Consider the following 22601-nt stretch of genomic DNA (forward strand, 5'->3'; position numbering starts at 1 on the left):
GTCATAGATTAGGATATATGTGACATGGTTTAGCCCTTACTATTGCAAATGGTCATTGAAAATGTTCCTCATCTCTTAACACTGTTAGACTTGAGTTCTTTTGAAAATCAACATTATTTGTTAGTACTGGTGAATATTGTATTACAAATAAACTTCTCAGTTAAATCCTTCTTTTTTAAGTCTTTGATGAGATTTTTTTTTCAAAAATATTTTATATGCTATTATAGTTATAGGACATGACTAAATCCCACCTCCACCCTCCATCCACCCCCTGGTTTTTTGAGACAAGGTTTCTCTGTGTAGCCCTGGTCATCCTGGAACTCACTCTATAGACCAGGCTGTCCTCAAACTCAAGAAATTCACCTGCTTCTACCTTCTGGGTGCTGGGGTTAATGGCTGGGCCACAATGCTCAGCTTGAAGCTGCCTTTAATTCACTTACTTTCTTCACTCTCTGCTGTTGTGTAACCAAATCTTACTCCTTGACATGAGGAGAGCCCTCTTTTGTATTCTCAGGCCTCCATGCTGTTACAGTATATCACAGCATTCAGCTGAACCTCAGAGAATGCTAGAGTTCCAGGACACTCAGGGTAATATAGCAACACAGACAAACCTATCTCAAAATACAAAAAAAAAAAAAAAAATTTTTAGAAAAAGAACAGAAACACAAAAGGAAATCTTATATAAGTGTTGTTTTCCTTTCCTCTAAACTGTGCTTATTTATCCTTTTATGTAAGTGTGTGTGTGTGTGTGTATCTGTATTTTTAGAGGAATTGGGTGTAGTACTGATGGTATTTGGACCCAGGGCCTCCTGCATGCTAGCCAAACAGTTTACCACAGAGCCACACTGTTACCTTTCCCTCCCTTCTTGTATTTTCAAACCAAGTGTCTTTCTTAAATTACACGACTCTTTTTTTCTCTCCAACAGTTAACCATGTGACCTACTGCTGTGTTGGATTCATGTGGGATGCTACCTGCTAAGCCAGGCTGTTTAACCACGCTGAGCAGACAGGCTGTTTCTTTGACACAGATACCACAGGCTTTTCAGGATTAAGATTGCTGTTATTCTGTCTTTGCTTTGGCACAAAAAGCACACTGAGGATTGTTTTTGTTTTGTTTTTTTTCTTGCGGGTTTGCCTACAGGTAGATTAGATTAATTATTACTATGTAATGCAAGTACAGTTGGGGAAAGCTTAGCTAGTTATATTTTTTAAGGTGCTGCCTTTTTGAATTTATAGGAAAATGCCTGTCAGTCATGATAGAACAGTTTTCCCTGTGTGAGCAGGAGGGAAGAACTTTCACTTTCAGTGGAATGGCCATCACTGTCAAGACCAGTTTGTGGAAGGAGTAAAGAAAATATCTCAAAATGAGACAAGTTTTTTGTTTTTTAAATGACTTAAGTTTTTGTGCTCTTGCAAGACTATACAGAACTATTTTAAGAACATAGTGATGACACTTGAAGCTCAGTGCCCTCACTGTAGAATTAAAAGCCTTACTGTTGATTGCCCACAGTGGGTTTTATGGAAAAATATCTTACATTATGCTTTACAAAATACTGTATATGTTTCAGCAAGTTTATAGATTGGGGACTGGGAGAAGACAAAAGAATTACATTTAATCTATGCATTTTTGCCAAGCCATAATTGAGTTATTTTACTACTAGAGACTAACTGTACAAGAAAACCAAGTTTAAAAGCATTTTGTGGGGTACATCATTTCTGTAATTATATAATGTATTTCTTTGTGGTTTTAAGTGAAAAGACATTAAGTTAACAAACATAAAGATGTATGCACTGTTTGAAATGTAAATTATTCTTAGAACACTTTCAGTGGGAGTTTCATTACCCTATTAGTGCCTTAATTTGAGAATTTTTTTACTGCCATAAGTACAGAATTTTCAGAAAACATATTTTACAAAAAAAATTATGTGTGTCAGTGGGTTTTTTCATTGGTAATTGGTTTAATTTAAATATATAGGTTTGTTGGACTTTTATAAATTGAGTACAATCTTTGCACCAAACTACCTGCTACAATAATGAAAGACTATAAAACTATCTGCAAAAAAAAAAAAAAAAAAAAAAAAAAACCATTTAAAGTTGCACCAGTAGTAAATAATTATGAAATATATCCATGATGTTTTTCAGTTAACATAGGAATTACCATATGATACCATTCAGCTCTCTTCTGGTAACAAGAGTTGATTTGTATGGGCAGTGTGATTTATTTTCTTAACCAAATACCTCCTCAGTAATTTATAATGGCTTTGCAGTAATGTGTATCAAATAAGCACTGGAAAACCAATCTTCTCTAGGGGATCTGCATGTTTCAAGTGGTATTGAAAGCCGCACTGATGGATATGTAATAATAAACATATCTGTTATTAATATGCTAATGACTCTGTGCTCATTTAATGAGAAATAAAATAATTTATGGATGGATACTTTTAATGTTGACTACTATGGTATTTTCTCATGGCTGGAATGAATAGATGGCATACTAAAAATTATTCCATGATTGTATACAAATGTTTGCTAAATTTTTGTGAATAGATTAAAATTATTTTTTAAAGATAAATCTTGGCTTGGGCTCTAAAACAAGAGGTGCTGTTGTTCAAGTGAAAAGATGGCCAGTGTTCGTTGGAAGACAATTCCCATGGGTCCCTTGCAGTCCTGCACATGTTGTTGTGAGCAGAGGCTGTGATAACTTGAGTTTGGACCGTCACAAATACCATACAGCAAACAGAATATCTATATAGTCAACAGCCTTAGATGATAAACTGTTTCCCTTCAGAGGTCCCTTTACATCAGCTGTCATTGCAAGACAATGTCAGGCAGCTATGCTTAAGTTCATTATAAACAAATCACATTCTAAGGCTGGAAAGATGGTTCAGTGGTTAAGACTACATTCGCCTTTCCTGCACCCAGTCCGGTTCTCAGCACCCAGTATCAAATAGATTACAACTTCCTGTAGCTCCAGCTCCAAGGGTTCTGACACTCTTCTGACCTCTTGAAGCACAAGCTTGAAGATAGCGCACACACCCATACATGTAATTAAAAACAAAAGACTGGTTCCTTATGCTCGCATCTCCTCACCTGTTAGACAAAAGTACCCTGAGTCCAGCACCCACCTGACCACACTGCCCTGTACTGCCCACCCTTGCTATGCTGTGAGTACAGTAGTGCTCATTGCCCCCTCACCCACGTCTCCTGCTGTCTTCCAAGATGTGTGAACTGTGACAGTCGTAATTTGTGACTTCATTTTTAGAGCCACCCCCTCTATATATGTCCAGGGTGAGTAGCCAGCACAGTTAATAATAAATATAAGGATTCGTTTTTAATGAAGCATTGGTGTGAGCATCACATTGCTGAGACCTCAGTGTCGTGAAAGAGAACTGCTAAGGCTGCCATGCAGAACTGCTTCTCTGCAGTCCAATAGGACCTCCTCAAACTGAGAAACTTCTGCAAGGCAAAGGACCCAGTCAACAAGACAAAATGGCAGTTCACAGAATGGGAAGATCTTCACCAACCCCACATCTAACAGAGGGCTGATCTCCAAAATATACAAAGATCTCACCAAAACACCAAATAATCCAATTTTAAAAATGGGTTACAGATCTAAATAGAGAATTTTCAATAATGGAATCTCAAATGGCCAAAAGGCACTTAAGAAATTGCTCAGTATCCTTAGCTATCAGGGAAATGCAAATTAAAACTCTGAGATACCACCTTACACCTGTCAGAATGGCTAAAATAAAAAACACCAACAATAGTTTATGCTGGAGATGTGGCAAAATGGGAACACTCCTCCATTGCTGGCGGGAGTATAAACTTATACAGTCACTTTGGAAATCAGTATGATGATATTTCTCAGGAAAATGGGAATCAGTCTACCTCAAGATCCAGCAATTCCATTCTTTGGCATATACCCAAGGGATGCACATTCATATACCACCTTCATAGCTTTATTTGTAATAGCCAGAACCTGGAAGCAACCTAGATGCCCCTCAATCGAAGAATAGATAAAGAAAATGTGGTACATTACACAATGGAGTTCTACTCAGCAGGAAAAAAACAAAACAAAAAAAACAGAATCTTGACATTCACAGGCAAATGGATAGAACTGGAAAAAATCATCTTGAGTGAAGTAACTCAGACACAGAAAGAAAAACATGGCATGTACTCACTTATAAGTGGATATTAGACATAGAGCAAAGGAACACCAGCCTACAATCCACAATCCCAGAGAAGCTAGGAAGCAAGGAGAAGCTTAAGAGAGACTTTGAAATGAGGTGGGCCACAGTCTAAAACAAAAACGGGGAATCTGTAGGGCACACAAGCCAGTCAAAGATGGTGCTGAGGGGAAGTCAAGAGGGTGAGTCCCAAGATGTTTACAAAAAAAGATGATTGGAGCTGGGTGTTGGTGGCACATGCCTTTAATCCCAACACTTGGAAGGCAGAGGCAGATGGATCTCTGTGATTTCCAGGCATAGCACTTACCTCTTCCTCAGACCCAGCTCAACTTTCCATGGCTGGGCTAAGACCCCCACAGAATACACAAAGAAACCCTGTCTAAAAAAACCAAACCAAAACAAAACAAAACAAAAAACTCTTTTCAGCCAATACAGAGATCCCTGAAGACTGGTTGTATTAGTGTTGTATTGGTGAGCCCTGAGGAATAGTGGGCAAGTCCTAGCAACAATCTCTGCCTGGTGTTCGGTCTGGAATCCAGGACAAAAGACTAATGGAGATGCCTATTTAACATCCCCAGTCCCTACTTGTTAAAGGGTACAGCCCCTCCCCTCAGGGCTCAGGGAGCTGTAGGGTAGAGGAAGCACAAAGATTTTGGAAGCTAGAGGGGATGGTTGACTCCAAGGAGACAGTGTCCAGACACATCAGGACTGATGCTCATTTGAACTCAGAGACTGTGACAGTGTGCACGGGTCCAAGCCAGAAGGGATCCCAGCCTTGAGAGGGGCAAGTGAGTGCCATCTCCCACCCCTAACAAAGATGTTCTCTCCAATTGACTTCTGATTGCAAGGGAACAATTAGTTCTCTCCAGTGGCATTTCACTGGGCATACCAAACACATTTAAGGGCAGGCCTCATGCATAGCAGTGGATGGACAACACAAAATGAACTCAATGGTATTTCCCTAGACATTTTTTCTCATTACGCTTTGTTTGGGTGTTTTTTGTAATTGGCCTTTTGGTTGTATATTTTGGTTTCCAGTTTTGTATTTTATGGTGTATTGTGTGATTCTTGTGCTTTCTCTGTTATTATTTTTTTTTTTCCTTTTAGGTTTTTTTGAGACAGGGTTTCACTATTTAGCCTCAGGCTATCCTAGAACTTGCTCTGTGGACCAGGCTTGCCTTGGACTCAGAGATTTGCCTTTTGTGTATGTATTTCTCTCGTTGGTTGATGAATAAAACACTGCCTGGCTAATGAGGCAGAAAGATACATGGGACTGGGGTGAGGAGAGTTTTGGGAAAGGTAGGCAGGGAGAGCCCGCCAAAGGACCGCCATGTAGGCCATCAAAGGAGTAACAGGTCCGGACCCTTCTCCGGTAAGATATGACCATGTGGAAATACTTAGATTAATAGGAACGAGTTAATAATTAAGACAGAGTTAGCTAATAAGCCCTAGTCTTCGGCTGACAGTTTTATAATACGCCTCTGTGTGTTTATTTGGGGCTCAAGGGCTGTGGGACCAGAAAGGACAAGAAACTTTCAGCAACAGGAAGTGGTGGGAGGAGCCATGTGCAGGTAGCCTTCTTAAGTGGGGGCGGTGCAGAAGGATGGCTGGTTTTTTTGGGAGATGTGAGCTAGAAGAGGATAGCTACTTGGGATTCAGCTTCTCTGGGTGAGCAGAATTTCACCTCAGTCTTTGAATCCTGAGTCCTATAGAAGGATAAAGTTCCCGTTAGTAGCCATGATAGAGCCAGTTCCTAGGGGAACAAAATGCCCACCTGGCTATGGTCAGTGCAGCTGAACAGCTGCTGGTAGCTGTAGAGTTGCATTTGCTTAAGAGGCAGCTACTGAATTTAATGAAAAGCAACATCATGCCCCATGAACAATTGCCCACCCTGCCTTATCTCTTCCCATAGCCCACACATGCACCCTCTGCTGCATCAAGCTGTTCGCCCTTCTAATCTTCACTGCTATTACATACTTATAGTAGTTCTATTTTTCCAAGACAAGCTCTCACTATAAAACCCAGGTTAGCTGAGAGTCACAGTCTTCTTGTTTCTGTTTCCCAAGTGCTAATATTACAAGCACAAGCCACTATTCCTGGCCACGTATTTTAATATTGTCTATTTTATTTTCAGAATCTCGTTATGTGGCCCTAGAACTCATTATACAGACCAGGCTGGCCTCATACAGAGAGAGCCACATGCCTCAGTCCCTCTGCTGGGACTAAGAACATGTGCCTGGCCTTGTTTCCTTCCTTTCTGATTGACTGTGAGTTCCTGCCATATAGGGGTCCATGAGTATCTAACAAATAATTGTCAAGCTAATGGATTTGATTGCTTAGGGTTTTGCTTTTTTCTGTTGTTATCTAGAGCTTAGGTGCCCCCAAATGTCTTCAACATTTTTCTATTTCTTCTCTGAATTCCATGAACAACATTCATATATATATGGTGGTCTATACTGTGCGTAGGGAACACACAGATGAACAATTAGTGTACAGATATGAAGTAGACAGTATAGGTCACAATACATGATTTATTTGTAGATGTGTATGTGAGTACAGATGTGTGCACGCCATGGTACTCATGGAAGTCACAGGGAAGCTCTGAGGGCTTAGTTCTCCCCTGACACCTGATGAGCTATGGGAATCCAACCGGGGTATCAGGCCTTCATGCAGTCACCTCTACACACTGAGTGGTCTAGTTGGCCCTAATACAGCATCTCAGAACTTCATACAATCCTGAAAGCTCTAATCGAGCTAGCCATCAAAAATTTGTGAAGAGGATAGAATGAACTATTCATAGTCTAAGTGGAAATACAACGCCTATATACCATATAAATAGGACATTACACACAATTAACTGCTAATAGTAAATATTAAAAGGGTAATTAAGTGCTAATTGGTACAAACAACAGTTGTTTAAAAAGGCAGAGAAAGGGCTGAGAGTGGGTTCAGTGGTTAAGACCACTAGCTGCTGTTCCTGAGAATGTGAGTTCAAGTCCTAGCACCCAAATGCCAACCTAAAATCAGGCTATCTGTGGATCCTACAATCATGCTAACTCTGGTTCCTGAGAATCTAGTTGTAGCAGGCTTTTTTCTTTTCAGCCACCAACCAGCTCCCAAATCATGCATAGAGACTTCTTATTAGTTATGAACGCTTGGCCTAGTTTAGGTTCCATTCTGGATAGCTCTTTTAACTTAAACTAACCTGTTTCTCTTTATCTATTTGCTTCAGGCTCTTTTACTTTTCCTTCCCTCCTGTAGAGTTTACTTTCGCTGCTTCTGGTGTCTGGGTGGTCTGCGGCTGCCTGGCTTCTGGACCTGGGTGTGTCCCTCTCCTTTTTCTCGCTCGTCCTTCCTCCTTCTCTCATTCCTTTTCCGAGTGTAGATTTCCCCTGCTGTTTATTCTCTCTGCCTGCCAGCTCTGCCTATCCCTCTCCTGCCTGGCTATAGGATGTCCAGCTTTTCATTAGACTAGTCAGGCCAGGCGAAACAAATGCAGCACGTCTTTACATCGTTAATCACACACCCTTACACCATTAAACAAGTGCGGCGGAAATAAGTGTGGCACGACTTTACGCAGTTAAAGTAATATTCTACAGAATAAACAGATGTAACACATATTTACAGAGTTAATTCCACAACATTCAGTGCTTCTTCCGGCTTCTGTGGAAACCAGATATACATGTGGTACACAGAGATACAAGAAGATAAAACACCCATACACATAATAGAAGCCTGAAAAAAAAAATAAAAAGGCATCAGAAACTATTACAGAAAGTCATAAGCAATTAAAATTCAGAGCTGTGGAAACCAGCTTAATGGACACATCTACAAAACACTTCAGCACCTAAGGCCCAGGGAACATTTTGGAAAGGGGGATGGAAAGATTCTAAGAGCCAGAGGGTCAGGGAGTTTGCTGTGAGATTGTTCTCCTAGTAATGTCAGAAGCTACACCCATGAAGTGTTTGTTTGTTTGTTTGTTTGTTGGGTTATTTTGTTGTTATTGTTTTGTTTTAGTTTTGGAGCCTGTCCTGGAACTAGCTGTGTAGCTCAGGCTGGCCTCAAACTCACAGAGATCCATCTGCTTCTGCCTCCTGAGTGCTGGGAGTAAAGGTGTGCGCCACCACTGCCTGGGTCTTACCAATATGACTGCCCAAATATGAGCCAAACAAGGGTGATGCCAACAGACATGCCAGAGTGGATGGGGAAAAGCCCATAATGCCTCAGCCCTACACAAGAACTACAGGCAACTAGGTAATGCTGAGAGTGGTTACCCAAGACCAAACAGTAATCCTTCAAGCACACATTCAAGTAACATTATACAGACTAAGCCTGTTATATTTAGAAATACATGCATGCATATAACAATAATTAATGAAGGAAGAGGCCATGAATTTGAAAGAGAGCAAGGAGGGATTTCAAAATATATAAGGTGAATTATTCCAGCAACATTTATTATCAAATGTCTGTTAGTACTTGTTGCTATTTCCTCAGCAATCAAGCAATTCAAAGACAATGCATCAACATATTGTGTCCAGACTTTCTGTATATTTTCTTTCTTTACGTGGCTTTTTTTTTAACTCTATTTCTTTTACTTTGTTTTGTTTGTTTGTTTTTTGAGACAGGGTTTCTCTGTGTATTTTTGCCTGTCCTGGAACTCTCTCTGTAGATGGGCTGGCCTTGAAATTAGAGATCCACCTGCCTCTGCCTCCTGAGTGCTGGCATTAAAGGTGTGTACCATCACTTCCCAGCTATTCTATTTCTTTTTTATCCTTTTGCCTCTCCCTTAGAAGTTTTTCTTCATCGGAATCAGTCTTTACTGTATATCTCTATCTTTTTCTGACCACATGAGTCTTATCTGCTAAACAGCATGGCTAAAATTAAAGTGTTGACTGGCCCTGCCCTATTCCTTGGCTTCCTGAGAGTAGCTTCATGGTGAAGTACTGGTGGGAGACATGTTTATTGCCAAAACTCTGTGGATTTTCTAGGTCCGTGTTACCACCAAGAAGCATGCTGCAGGCTGCTCATAAACACCATTTAATTGTTTGATAGCAAGGCCTCTTAAAAGAGTCATGCAGTTTTTGCTGCTAATGCTGAGTCAGGAAGCCTCTCTTAAAGGAGCTAAAAGTCTCTGGTTGCTTCTAGCAACAGAGCCCACCTGCTACCAAGAAGCTGTGTTTGACTTTGTTCTTTTGTTTTTAGAATCCCTTTCTAAGTTTTTCTCAGGTTTTATGTGGAAATTCTTGCCCTAGGTTGGTTGCACGATTTGTAGACAGGGTTTCTTTCCCACCTGATCCCACAACCCTTTAGCCCCAAATAAACACACAGAGACTTATATTAATTATAAACTGTTTGGCCAATGGCTCAGGCTTCTTACTAGCTAGCTCTTTCTTAATTATTAACCCATAACTATTGGTCTATAGATTTCTACATGGCCTTATTTTACCAGAGAACACCCGGCACATCCTATCTTCCCAGTAGCTAGCTACATGTTATCTTTCTTGGCTTCTAATCTGCCTTACTCTTCCCAGAATTCTCCTTTTCTGGTAGCTCTGCCTATACTTCCTGTCTGGCTACCGGCCCATCGGTGTTTTATTAACGAATAAGAGAAACATATATACAGAAGGACTTCTCCCATCATCTTTTCTGTCTAAATAAAAAGAAAGGCTTTAACTTTAACATAGTAAAATTGTATATAACAAACAGTTATCAAGCAAGAACTATAGTTAACAATATTTAATCCATTAACATTTGGCAAAATTTAAAGAAAACATTCTATCATCTACCCTGTCTTTGTGAGTATAAAATTTTACTTGTAACTTATCTTTCATCATAACTAAGGAAAACCAGAACCATAACTATCTGTCTTCAACTACATCAAAGGCCTCAGAAAGATAATATATAAACTCTAGAATTGACAGAAACATCTCGCTGCCTGGACAGTCACCCAAAGTTCTTCTGTAACATTGGGGCACCCATCTTCAGCCTATAGGCCTAGAGTGTCTGGAATATTTCTCAGTGAAGCAGGAAATCTGAAACTGTCCCACTTGTATTGGCAGTTTGTTAATCATTTTTCTCTGTGTCCTGCAGACTGTCTGGCAGACTCTTCCATGAAGCAGGAACCCTGCATGTTGCTTTGGCAAGTTCAGCAGTCACTTTCCTGTGGGTCCTGCATGTCCAGTTTACACAGCACACAGTCTAACAGTCCAGGCAAGAGCAGTTTCTTGCCCAAATGGCTAGTTCTGTCATGTTGAAGGACTCACCTTCCTCTCTGGTGTAATTAGTGTTGCCAGGAGTAGTTGTGTCTCTTTGTCATGAAATACCCTGGTAAACCATTTTAAATGCCATATTCTGAAGGTCTTTGAAAGGTTTTGAAGAATACCTGTTCATTTGAAATATATATCTGTATATCTTGAAAACCTAACAAACATAATTTTAAGTTTTTACTATTATAGGTGACTATCTATAATCTGTATATACATTACATTTTAAATGAGCTGTATAAACACAATATCTAAACAAGAACAGCAATATATATAATGTATATAAGATATATGTTATTTATAACAAAACTGACCATAGATTTGTATCAATAAACCAAAATGTATACCAATGCATAGTATACATTTCTATATCATATTCCCTTGTTTTTCTTTAAAAAGAAATTGACTGTGATCATTAACCATTTATAATCAACCACATTTAAATGAAAACAAATATTTATAAACAATATTTTGGAATTTGGGCATTGTTCTTTCCAGACTCCTTCCTGTGTTTTGGGCACTTTCAATACCATGGGGATCCTGAGAAAACCCAGAAACTTGGCCAGATCCTGGCTGTAGTGGTCTGTGAGGCTGCATCATCTCAGCTGTTTTGGATGTTGGATCACCTGGGCCACTGCTTCAGGGGGTCTTTCTTGATCAACCCATTCTAGTCTGGAAGGAATCCACAGCTTTTTATCTTCTGTGGAGCAAACACAAAATCTCTTTTCCAAAGTAGCATGTCCTTAGATTTAAATTTTGAAGTCAAGGCATTTTCAAAATATATAGGTTGGATTATTACAGCAACATTTATAATCAAATGTCTGTTAGCAGGTGATGGGGGAGGTCCTTCTGTATATATGTTTCTTTTATTGGTTGATAAATAAAACACTGACTGGTCAGTAGCCAGACAGGAAGTATAGGCAGAGCTACCAGAGGAGGAGAATTCTGGGGAGAGGAAGGTAGATTAAAGCATATGAAGATGTCATGTAGCTAACTGGGAAGATAGCATTGCTGCGTGCTCTCTGGTAAAATAAGGTCATTTAGAAATACATAGATTAATAGTTATGGATCAATAATTAAGAAAGAGCTAGCTAGTAAGAAGCCTGAGCCATTGGCCAAACAGTTTATAATTAATATAAGTCTGTGTGTTTATTTGGGGCTGACAGGCGCTGGGACCAGGTGAGGGAGAAACTCTGTCTGCAGAGGGGCATATGGACATATAATATAAGGAATTATATTATAATTTCAAAAAAGAAAAACTTAATATACAAAATGAAACTTAAAGGCAGAGGAAAATTTCAATTTGTAAGGTTTAAACATATATCAAGGAGGTAAGTGGAGAGAGATTGGATGTGGGGCATTTCAATGTAGGAGTGGAAAGCAAAAACTGCAAAATGGATCATCTGGTAAAACCACTTGATGTTTAAGCCTGACAACCTGAGTTCTATCCCTATAAACCATTTAAAGGTAGAGAGAAATGATCTACAATGTTGTCCTTTGACTCCCACATGCATATTGTGGCATGTACACATACACATACATACACATACACACACACACACACACACACCATCAGCACCACCACCTATAAAATAATAATAATAATAATAATAATAATAATAATAATAATGAGTAAAAACTGGAAGGCATAAAAGGCAGTATCTTCAGTGTTCTAGGGGCATAGGTTCTGGGAATCCCTGCAGCTATCCAACTCATCAGTGCGCATGTCTCTTACACAGTATGATATAATATTTGCTTATAACCTATTAATATTCTCTTATATACCTGGAATCATCTCTATTACTTATAATAACTAATGTAATGTAAATGGTTGTTATATTGTTTTGTTTAGGGAATAATGGCCATTAATAATTCTACATATTCACCTCAGTCTCAAGTAAAAATCTTTTTGTTCATCTGTGGTTAGCTGATCATCCAGCCAGAACCTGTGGGTCTGATGGCTGAGAATATATTCAAACATCACTGATTTTAATTGAGGTAGTATAAGTAGCTAAATATAAGGCATTGTATGTGTGTTCAGTTTCGAAAACTGTTGGCTTTTTTTTTTTTTTTTTTTGGAGACAAGGTTTTGTGGAGCTCAAGCTGACCTCAAACTTGCCATGTAGCCAAGGCTAGCCTCAAATGCCTGATTTTCCTGCTTCCACTTCCCAAACACTTCACCACTATGCTTGGCTCCACTGTCAAATTCTTTTGAGGGTAAAGATTAAAAATTATACATCTCTATTTGGGCTACAATAATAAAACTTTGGGAATAGAGCTTACCCTGAAAATTAGATGTTAAACATTCAAGTGCATCTATTTTTTTTTTCTGTTCTGGAGTAGCTACTTGGTAATTATTTTGACATACTAAGCATTCAGTTAGCCGTTTAAACTTTACAACCCCGGGGAGATATGGTATCAGTGTAATAATTATCAGTGCACAACGGAGAACACTGAACCACCGGGAGTCCTGTCGCTCATGGGAAAATGTTATAAGATTGGAGATAATTTACAAAACACATCTATCTGACCAGGAAAGACCATCCTTCCATAATGCTTGTGTACCTGTGCGCTCATACTACTCCATTTCCCGTCCTGGCAGGCATGGCCACGCAATATTGTCGTTAAGGAAATGCAATTGTGTGCAATCCCTCTCCTCATTTAAAAGGAAACCGCTGGGACTGGGTGGAGGGCTCAGTACCAGTGGTACTTGTCCCTTCTTTGGAGGAGGGGTCAGGTTCCAGGACCCACAAGGATGCCTACAACTGTCCGCAATTCCAGCTTCAGGGGACCCAGTGCCTTCCTCTGGCTTCCTCCTTGGTTAATGCACCTGAACACACACACACACACACACACACACACACACACACACACACACACACACACACAGTGTGCTTAAGTAGACAAATGAGCTCATACACATAAAAATAAATAAGTCTTTAAGAAATGCTGTCTTGAACTTTCTTTTCTTGCTTCTTCCTTTGTGCTGAAGTTTGCACATACATGTGGTCTATTAAACCAAAGAGGGGAAAGAAAAGCTTTTTAACACCTCTGTCCTACATGAGTGATTTTTAGAGTGTCTCAGTTCTTTCTGAGAGCTTTTTAGTGTTTTAGACTCATCTAAGATGGATGGGATTGAAGTTTACATTTTAAAGTGATTTATGCTGATATTCAATTAATTTTTTTTTCATGTGTTTGTGTTCCTAGTTTGGTTCTTGTGAGTAGTGAAGGTCAGAGGACAACTTGTGGGAGTCAGCCCTCTCCTTCCAGCAGTGGGTTCCAGAGCTCAAATTCAGAGCCCTGGGCTTAGCAGCAGGAGCCTTTGTCCTCGTTACTATTCAGTTAGAGATGTAAGTACTTTTGTAATAGGTGGCAGATGAATTTTATGTGTTGATTGTTGGTCCATCCCCAACCTTTCCTGTGTTCTTCCCTGACTCTTCTACAACCCTCCATCTTCTTCGAACAGCTGAATTTTGAAGCCTCTTTGTATTTACTTGATATAATCTGCATCTCTATTGATCTCCATTTAGGAAATATTTGCTGAACATCTTTTAAAGCAAAGCAGTGCCGTAAGCCTTAAAAGAATTATGCAAGAATTATGCAATAAAAGTAATAGATGTTATAAAAAAGAACAATAGATGTTATTTTTACTTTATATACTTGTTTTTGGAAGTATGTGGCAGATAAAAGAATGTTCCTGTAATGATGCCCATGTCTGAATCCCTGAGCTTGTGAATACTTCCTTTAAATAATGACTTACTGGTGTGCTTAAAGACCTTAAGATGAGAAGACTGGTCTGAATTATTCAGTGAGGTCAATGTAATCACCGGCATCTTATAAACAGGGAGGTATCAGTCAAAGTTAAAAGAAGCTGGCGAAGAAAGAATGATAACCGCAGCAGAGATGGAGTTAGCCAATGAACATGGACAGCTTGGAACACCTAGACAAGGTAACGACTGGATTTCTCCAACGGTACTTCCAGAAGGGAAGTGATCCTGCCAGCCCCTTACAGCTGAGGCTTCCCAGTTTTGACTACAGCACTGGTACGATTATTTACCTAGGTGTTTTTTAACCACCACTGAGTTTGTGGCTGTTGGTTACAGCAGCTATGGGAATTGAGTAAGGTGCTTTTCTATTTGGGAATGTTCATGCCTCAATGCATTTGGAGTGGAGACTGAGCCAAGCACTTCTTTCTTCAGCCCTGGCCAGCTCTGGCTTCTGTTGCTTCCAGCAAGGGGTCCATTTAGAGAGTCTTGGTGTTAATGGATGCGTGTTAGGACTTTGAGTTATTCTACATCTTATTAAGACAGGATCTGTGTTTGTTTCATTTTGTATTTCATTCTGAATGGTTTAGACACATATACTTGTGTGAAAAAGGAGAGAATCGCTATGAATGTAAAACTACTTGATAGGAAAGGAGTAATTGTAGGAGTAGCACTTTGTTTGTATGAAATTGGCCAGAAGAGGAAGAAAGCACCCTAAACAGTGGTACATTTTAGAAAGTCCCCTTCAGAAATGTGATTGTGAGGCTCTGGTCTTTTGTCATGGGTACATTAACAAAATTGATAAAAATCCTGATATTAGGGCTGGAGAGATGGCTTAGTGGTTAAGAGCACTAGTTGCTCTTCCAAAAGACTGGGGTTCAATTTCCAGGACCTGGGTTCAATTCCCAGCACCCACGTGGCAGCTCAAGACTCTAACTCAAGTTCCAGTGAATACGATTCCCTCACACAGACATACATGCAGGTCAAATACCAACATGCATTAAAATTGAATAAATATATAAAAACTCTGATATTTGGCCATATTTCACAGGCCTTGTTTACCCATAAATACACAGGTTAAGATCTCACTTGCTGGGTGATGGTGGCCCATGCCTTTAATCCCAGGTAGAGGCAGGCAGATCTGTGAGTTTGATGCCAGCCTGGTCTACAGAGTGAGTTCTAGAACAGCCAGGGATACACAGAGAAACCCTGTCTTGAACCCCACTCCCTCAAAAAAAAAAAAAAAAAAAAAGTGACGAAAGCACAGTACAGAAGCTGATCTAGGTATAACTGGGAATACCAGGTTTCCACCTGCGGCAGGACGAGGACCTCGTGGCCAGCAGGTGACAGGCGGTAGATCCACAGTGCTCCCAGACTGTGCTCTACCACCTCCTTCCTCTCCTTTCTTGGCATCAACTGCCCTTTCATTCCTTGCCTCCACCCCTTTCCTACTCCCAATCCCTCCAGTGTCCACCTTTGCTCCTCCGGCCACTCTAACCCTCAGGTTCCACCCTCCCCTCTATGGCCTCCTCTGCTTCCCTAACCCTGGACACCCGCCCTCCACCTCCTCAGTCTACTCTCCTCCTGCCTCCTCCCCAGGCCCTGCTGGCTCCTCCCTCAGGCCCTCTCTTCCTGCCTTGATCTCCAGGTTCCGCCTGTCCCTCTCAACCCTCCCGAGGCCCTGCCCCTCTCCTTAGCCCCTCCCTTCCTTCCTTCATGCCCCCAGGCCCCGCCCTCAAACGTCAGCCCTCCCCAGGCCCCGCCTCCACTCCTTGGCCTTCCCCAGGCCCCGCCTCCACTCCTTGGCCTTCCCCAGGCCCCGCCTCCACTCCTCGGCCTGCCCTGCCCGTCCATCATCCCCCAGGCCCCGCCCTCAAACGTCAGCCCTCCCCAGGCCCCGCCTCCACTCCTTGGCCTTCCCCAGGCCCCGCCTCCACTCCTCGGCCTGCCCTGCCCGTCCATCATCCCCCAGGCCCCGCCCTCACAACGGCAGCCCTCCCCAGGCCCCGCCTCCACTCCTCGGCCTGCCCTGCCCGTCCATCATCCCCCAGGCCCCGCCCTCACAACGGCGGCCCTCCCCTCCCCTCCAGGCCCCGCCCCCGCCCCGCCCGCCCCGCCCCCTGCCGCTCGGCCCGCCCCTTTGCCTGCACTTCCCCCAGGCCCCGCCCCTGCCCCGTGCCGCGCCTCCCCCTGCAGTGGCTCCCAGGGCGAACAGCGTGCTGCTGCGTCATCGCCAGTGGCCGGTTTGAATGAGGCTCGTCGCACCGGAGCTGCCGCCACCACCGCGCTCCCTCCCCGCCGGCTGCGCTAGCTGCTTCCTACCTCCCTGCCGCCCTCGTCAGCCCCAGCCGCTGCGCCGTCCTCTCGCCTGTGCCCGCCATGCCTCTCTACTCCGGTGAGCTCACCCTCTCTCGCGCCGCGCCCTCGCCGCGGACGCTAGGCCTCCGCCTGGGCCCGGCCTGCAGCGGCGCGGGGCACGGCCGCCGAGGGCCGCGGTGGGAAGTGCGACCGGGCGGGCGGGCGGCCTCGCGAGCCGGAGCCCAGCTACGCGTGGGAGCTCGTCCGCCGGCCGCGTCTGCGGGTGGGTGGGGTGGGAGAGCAGGCGTGCAGGCAGGGAAAAGCTGAGAGTCGTGACTCTGCAGAATAGTTTCTGTCGCTGTGCTGGCGTGCCGGGAAAGGGGAGGGTGTGTCCTGGGGGTCAGGAGACACGTCTGGTGGAGCGTGATTGCTTGGAGGTCCGAGACGATAGCAGTGGAGCGAGCATGGCAGGGAGCTGGGGATGGAAAGGTCTCGGGTGTAAGGTCTGCTCGGCTCCGGCTTGTGATTGCGCTCTGTAGCTCCCTGTGCTCACCGGTTTGGTTCTACCGCCCCCTTTGTGCCAATTCCAGTTCTGTCTCGAAGCCGACTGCAAATCACTCTTTTTCATGCTTCCTTTTAACTTAAGCACATTGTCTGGAACTTCGAAGATGAAACACGGTGTTAGCTTCAAAGGGTAGATGAATACAAATACTGGCGAGTGCCGTTTCTTTCACTTTGGCGTTTGGCAGGAGTCTTTTCTTGCTGGCTTTCCAAGGTATGACCGAGGATCACGTTTTCCTTGTTGGATTTCCTACTCTTGGTCAAAATGGCCTCCAAAAATGTGTACGGCACCTCCACTTGGCTGTGGATGTGATGTATTGATTATCTCAGACTCTCCACTTTGGCATACATAATCCTTTATAAGACAGTAATTGTTTTTAAAGAATGATATGAATAATAGTTAATCTTAGGATGGATTCTTTTATTCATTTATTTATTTGGAGGCAGGAGACAAGGTCTGCTGTGTAGGCCTAGCTGGCCTGGTACTCAAGAGATCACCTGTCTCTGCTGCCTCCCTATTGCACTACCATGCCTGGTATCCTCTCCCTTATTTCTAGTACTGTTTTCATTTAGTCCTGTGTTATCTTTAGCTTTTACTATTATACATTCTTTTAAAACTTTGACTAATGCTTTGGATCCCAGCAGAGTCAGGCCAATCTCTGATTTTAGGGCCAGCCTGGTCTACAGAGAGAGTTCCAGGACAGCCAAGCCTACACAGAGAAACCCTGTCTCGAAAAATCAAAAAAAAAAAAAAAAAAAAAAAAAAAAATAAGCAAAAAACAACCGGTTGCTCAAACCCAGGGTCTTGCGCATACTAAGTAGAAACAGTACCATGAAGCTGTATTACCAGTGCCTGTAGTTTACAGTGTGTAGTTTACAGTGTGTAGTTTACAGTGTAGATTACAGCGTGTGCCACATTGGAATCCATTTTTCCTGCTACTGCTAGACTTATCTCATAATCAAACAGACTAAGCAGCCTTTATTTAACTCTTTCAGGAATTACATATTACATATACCATAAAAGGCTATATGTATGTTTTAGCATGCCATATGCTACTTTTCTTTATGGTTTTCTTGGAGACAGGGTTTCTCCGTGTTGCCCTAGCTGTCCTGGAACTCACTCTGTAGACCAGGATGGCCTTGAACTCAGATCCACCTGCCTCTGCCTCCCAAGTGCTAGAATTAAAGGCATGGTCCACTGTATGCTACCTTTCCTGCTTGACCCTTATAGCTTCCTGTTTCCTCTGCTACTTTGTAATTCACTCGGAGGATTATTGCTATGTCAGGAGTCATGTTAAATGTTTTTCTTGTCTGTTTTAGGAATACTTACATTCTTTGGCTAATCCCTTTATTTTGGTATTTCAACTCAGATTGGCAGTGATAATTCAAAAAGTTAACAGTTCCTCCAAGAAATCTTTCCTGGTTGGGTTATGGTGGTTTGTATCTCTAATCTGAACATTTGAAGCACTGAGACAGAGGGATCACACATTTTGGTACAGTATGGGCTTCCCAAAAAGGAAGACCAAACAAAAGAATAAATAAAAATACTTCCTTAGCTATGTGTGTGTGGTGGTGTACACTTTTAATCCCAGCACTTGGCAGGCAGAGTCTTCCTGTAAGGCCAAGCTGGTCTACATGGTGAGCCCATGTCTTAAAAAAAAAAAAAAAAAAAAATTGTTGCTCTTTGAGCCTTTAGTCTTTATAATAAACATTATAACTACCACATCCTCTTTATTACTTAGACTCTCTACATATGGGTAATGTACTTGTTATTAAATCAGTGTTTATTCTATATGAGGCAGGTGTGCATGCAGAATATGTTTGGTGGTCAGAGGAATTTGTTTCTTGTACTGTGTATGATTGAACCCAGGTTGTCAGGCTTAGCAACAAGAATTGTTACTTACTGAGCCATCTCTCTGGACCCATTAAGTCAGTTTTTAGCATACTCCGAAGACTGTTGATGGAGCTTTGATGTGGAGTCTGGGTCAAGAATTAAAATTTTGATTCTAGAAGTTGGAACTTTGTTTTGAAATTTCCATTTTTGAAAAGACAGTTTTCAGCGTATGTGCTTGTGAGTTTTATTATTTACATATTTCGAAGTTAGTTATTTGAAGTTGAGCAAGGTTTTTTTTTGTTTTTGTTTTTCGCGACAGGGTTTCTCTGTGTAGACTTGGCTGTCTTGGAACTCACATTGTATACCAGGCTGGCCTCTAACTCAGAGATCCCTCTGCCTCTGCCTCCTGAGTGCTGGGATTAAAGGCATGCGCCACCAATGCCCAGTTTTATGCTGTGCTTGTAGGCATGTGCACTTAGAAAGCTGAGACAGGAGAATTACCAGTTTGAGTCCAGTCTCAGCTATATACTAAGACTAAATTTTAAAACCCCAAATAATTGGGGAGGAAAAAGACCATAGCTGTCATCTGTAGCCAGCACACCTTTGGAGTTTTGTGTACCTGAGTATCTATTTGCTTGGGAAACAACCCTTCATTTCTTGCACACCTTTCTTATGATTTAAAATTCTAATACTTTCTCAAAAAAAATGGTGTGAAAGTGTGTGTGTGAGTGCGTGCACGCGAGCAAATTTGAAGTCTGTAAATTAAAATATGTAAGTGAAGAATAATTATGTTTTTGTTTACAGTTACAGTAAAATGGGGAAAGGAGAAATTTGAAGGTGTAGAATTGAACACTGATGAATCTCCAATGGTGTTCAAGGCCCAACTCTTTGCACTGACTGGAGTCCAGCCAGCCAGACAAAAAGTTATGGTGAAAGGAGGGACGCTGAAGGTAAAAGTAATCGAAATTTCATTAATCCTGAATGTATAATTATTGCTAGAAAATATGACTATTGCTAATACAGTGTTTTTGGAGACACAGTCTTATGATGTAGCCCTGAGTGGCCTGAATATCAGGTTGGCTTTGAACTCACAGATCTGCCTGCCTCTGTTTCCTGTTTAAACTGTTCTAGTGATGTGTATGTGAAGAACATCATGTCTTATTTAAAAAATACAACATTACAAAGTGTCAATTAAAATTTTATTCAGTAGATACCTCCAGTGATCAGGACTATCTAGCATCTTATAATAATCTGTAATGTTAGAATTTTCTCTGTGATAAGTTTATTTTTGTTTGGACTAGTACAAAGTGGATTTTGTATATCTTTAGTAATTTCATGTCCAGGGATGGAAAATTTTATCTGTTAAAAATATGCAGCCAGGAGCTAGAGAGATGAATCAGTAGTTTGGGATTCTTGTTGCCCTTGTAGAGGAGTAGAGGACTCAGGTTTGATTCCCAGCATCCACCTGGGGCCCACAACTCTCTGTAATTAGAGTCCCAGGGGATCTGAAGCCCTCTTTTGGTTTCCCAAGGCACCAGGCATGCAAAACACTCATACACACAAACCATAGAATAATAAAAGCACAACAGTGGGGATAATTTGTTTTTTAAAAATCACCATAGTATATATTTTTGTAATGTATTTGAATGTTGAAATTGATTTTAACATCTTCATCAAATCCCTGGTTTTCAAATGATGGGACACTACACTTTTATCCACCCCCCCACCCCCATCTACATTTTAAAGAAGAATCTTTTTCTCTTAAGAGTAATTACTTTAATCCCATTACTCGGAGGCAGAGGCAGGTGAATCTCTGAGGTCAAGGCTAGCCTACAGTGAGTTTCAGGACAGCCATGGCTACACAGAGAAACCCTGTGTTATATTCCCCCCCCCCCAAGGAATTAATTTCTGTCAAGGCCTAGAGAGATGACTCAGTGGTTAAGAATACTGGCTATTTCCTCAGAGGACCTGGGTTTGATTTCCAGCACCTACATGGCAGCTAAAACTGTAATTCCAGGGCATCTGGTACCCCTCATACAGATATACAACAATTACTTTAAATTTTTTTTTAATGTGAGTTAATGTGTTTGAATGTATGTACAACTTCTATCTAGAGATGGAGGAAAAAATATTTAAAAGGAGAGAATAGCTATTTTACCCTTTAGTTCCTTCGGAATGATCACACAGATTCTATGTAAGTGCCAGCTTAGTAGTCTTTGAAGGGCCACAAAAATGACGATTTTCCCCCTCTCCTATTGTTTATAATGCCATCCATATAAAGCTAGCCAAAAATACGTTTGGTGTGATGTTCTGAAAGCTGCCTGCCCTGCTTGGTAATAGATATAGGTGTTGATGGAAACTTTTTACTTTCCACAGTCTTTGAACCTTTGGCCTTCAGGGACTTGGATAACTGGTTTGTGCTGAGCTGTTAGTATACTTTGGACTATAGCAGAAAATACTAATTAAAGAGAAAAACTGACTAATAGTAATTAACATTTACTGTGTATGTCTTCTATAGTAGGCTATTAAAGATTTTTCATTACTTTCCGGCTTTATGTTTGTTTTAAAACTAAGAGAGCAGAATGTGAGAGGTTTAAGTTAAAAGGTATCACAGTATGATGTATACAACAAGTCAAGCAGGTCTGGATTGAATTTCTAGTTTGGGGCCGGCACGTAAATTTATTTTGTGTTAACTCCTAATTTAATAATTGTACAGAGGTGGTTAAACATTTTTGTTTGTCTTTGAAATAGGATGATGACTGGGGAAACATCAAAATGAAAAATGTAAGTATTAAGAACACTCATTACAGTGAAATGATCCAATTATTTCACCAAAATAAATGCCAAGAGCTCCTTTTAAGTATGTCTCAGTTATTCATCACCATTTATTTATAGCCCCCTTACCCCCTACTGATTTATTCTAGTCTTTCTTGAAAATCAGCTACAGGTCTGTCTGTGAGCTCTCGTCTCATTGATCTGGTTGATTAAAGTTATACTAGTATCATGTGATCTTGATAACCAAAGCAAATAACTATGAAATAAGACACGGTGAGTTCTCTGCACTTTTCCTCTTTTCAAAAGTTTCTCAATTCAGTATTAATTTTAGAAGTCATTTTCTACAAGTTTACTTTGTTTGAAAATAATAGACCTTTATGTCAATTTGGAGAGAGCGAACCTACGTTCGAGTATGGCACGCTTCCTATTTTGTTTAGGTCTTTATTTGTCATAGCAGAGTTGTAGTGTTTCAGTATATAGACTTTGCCTGGCTTTTTAAATTCTTAGAATTTCTTAAATGATTTTTTCATTTTTATTTTATGTGCGTTGTTTTGTTTGCATATATGTCTGTGTGAGGATGTTGAACCCCCTGGAACTGTAGTTACCGACAGTTGTGAGCTTCCATGTGGGTGCTGGGAATTGAACCCCGGTCCTCTGAAAGAGCAGTCAAGTGTTCTTAACTGCTGAGCCATCTCTTCAGCCCCAGATTCTAAGAATTTAGTGTTCTGTTGCTGTTGAGAACAATATTTTTAAAAATTGTTTCAGAATGTTCATGGCTAGCATTTAAAAATATAATTGATTACCACTTTGTTTCTAAAAAAATAATTTCTAAAATATTTATTTATCATGTATAGAGTGTTCTGCCTACATGTATGCCTTTGGGCCAGAAGAGAGCACCAGATCTCATTGTAGATGGTTG

General features: G+C 41.3%; 2 protein-coding genes across 3 annotated transcripts in view; both read left to right on the forward strand.

The window, feature by feature from the left end:
- Rock1 (Rho associated coiled-coil containing protein kinase 1) overlaps nucleotides 1-2445 on the forward strand; it is a 94884-nt gene extending 92439 nt beyond the window's left edge. For both annotated transcript variants that reach the window (XM_051202007.1, XM_051202006.1), the window contains exon 33: nucleotides 927-2445. In XM_051202007.1, coding sequence (XP_051057964.1) covers nucleotides 927-930 — 4 coding nt within the window. In that variant the 3' untranslated portion in view covers nucleotides 931-2445. The remainder of the gene's footprint in view (nucleotides 1-926) is intronic.
- Nucleotides 2446-16393: 13948 nt separating this feature from the next.
- Nucleotides 16394-22601, forward strand: part of Usp14 (ubiquitin specific peptidase 14) — a 41057-nt gene continuing 34849 nt past the window's right edge. The window contains 4 exon segments of the mRNA XM_051202008.1: nucleotides 16394-16565; nucleotides 16567-16609; nucleotides 19712-19857; nucleotides 21659-21691. Coding sequence (XP_051057965.1) covers nucleotides 16464-16565; nucleotides 16567-16609; nucleotides 19712-19857; nucleotides 21659-21691 — 324 coding nt within the window. The 5' untranslated portion in view covers nucleotides 16394-16463.

Source organism: Phodopus roborovskii, unplaced genomic scaffold (genome assembly GCF_943737965.1).
Source record: "Phodopus roborovskii unplaced genomic scaffold, PHOROB, whole genome shotgun sequence".
NCBI lineage: Eukaryota > Metazoa > Chordata > Mammalia > Rodentia > Cricetidae > Phodopus > Phodopus roborovskii.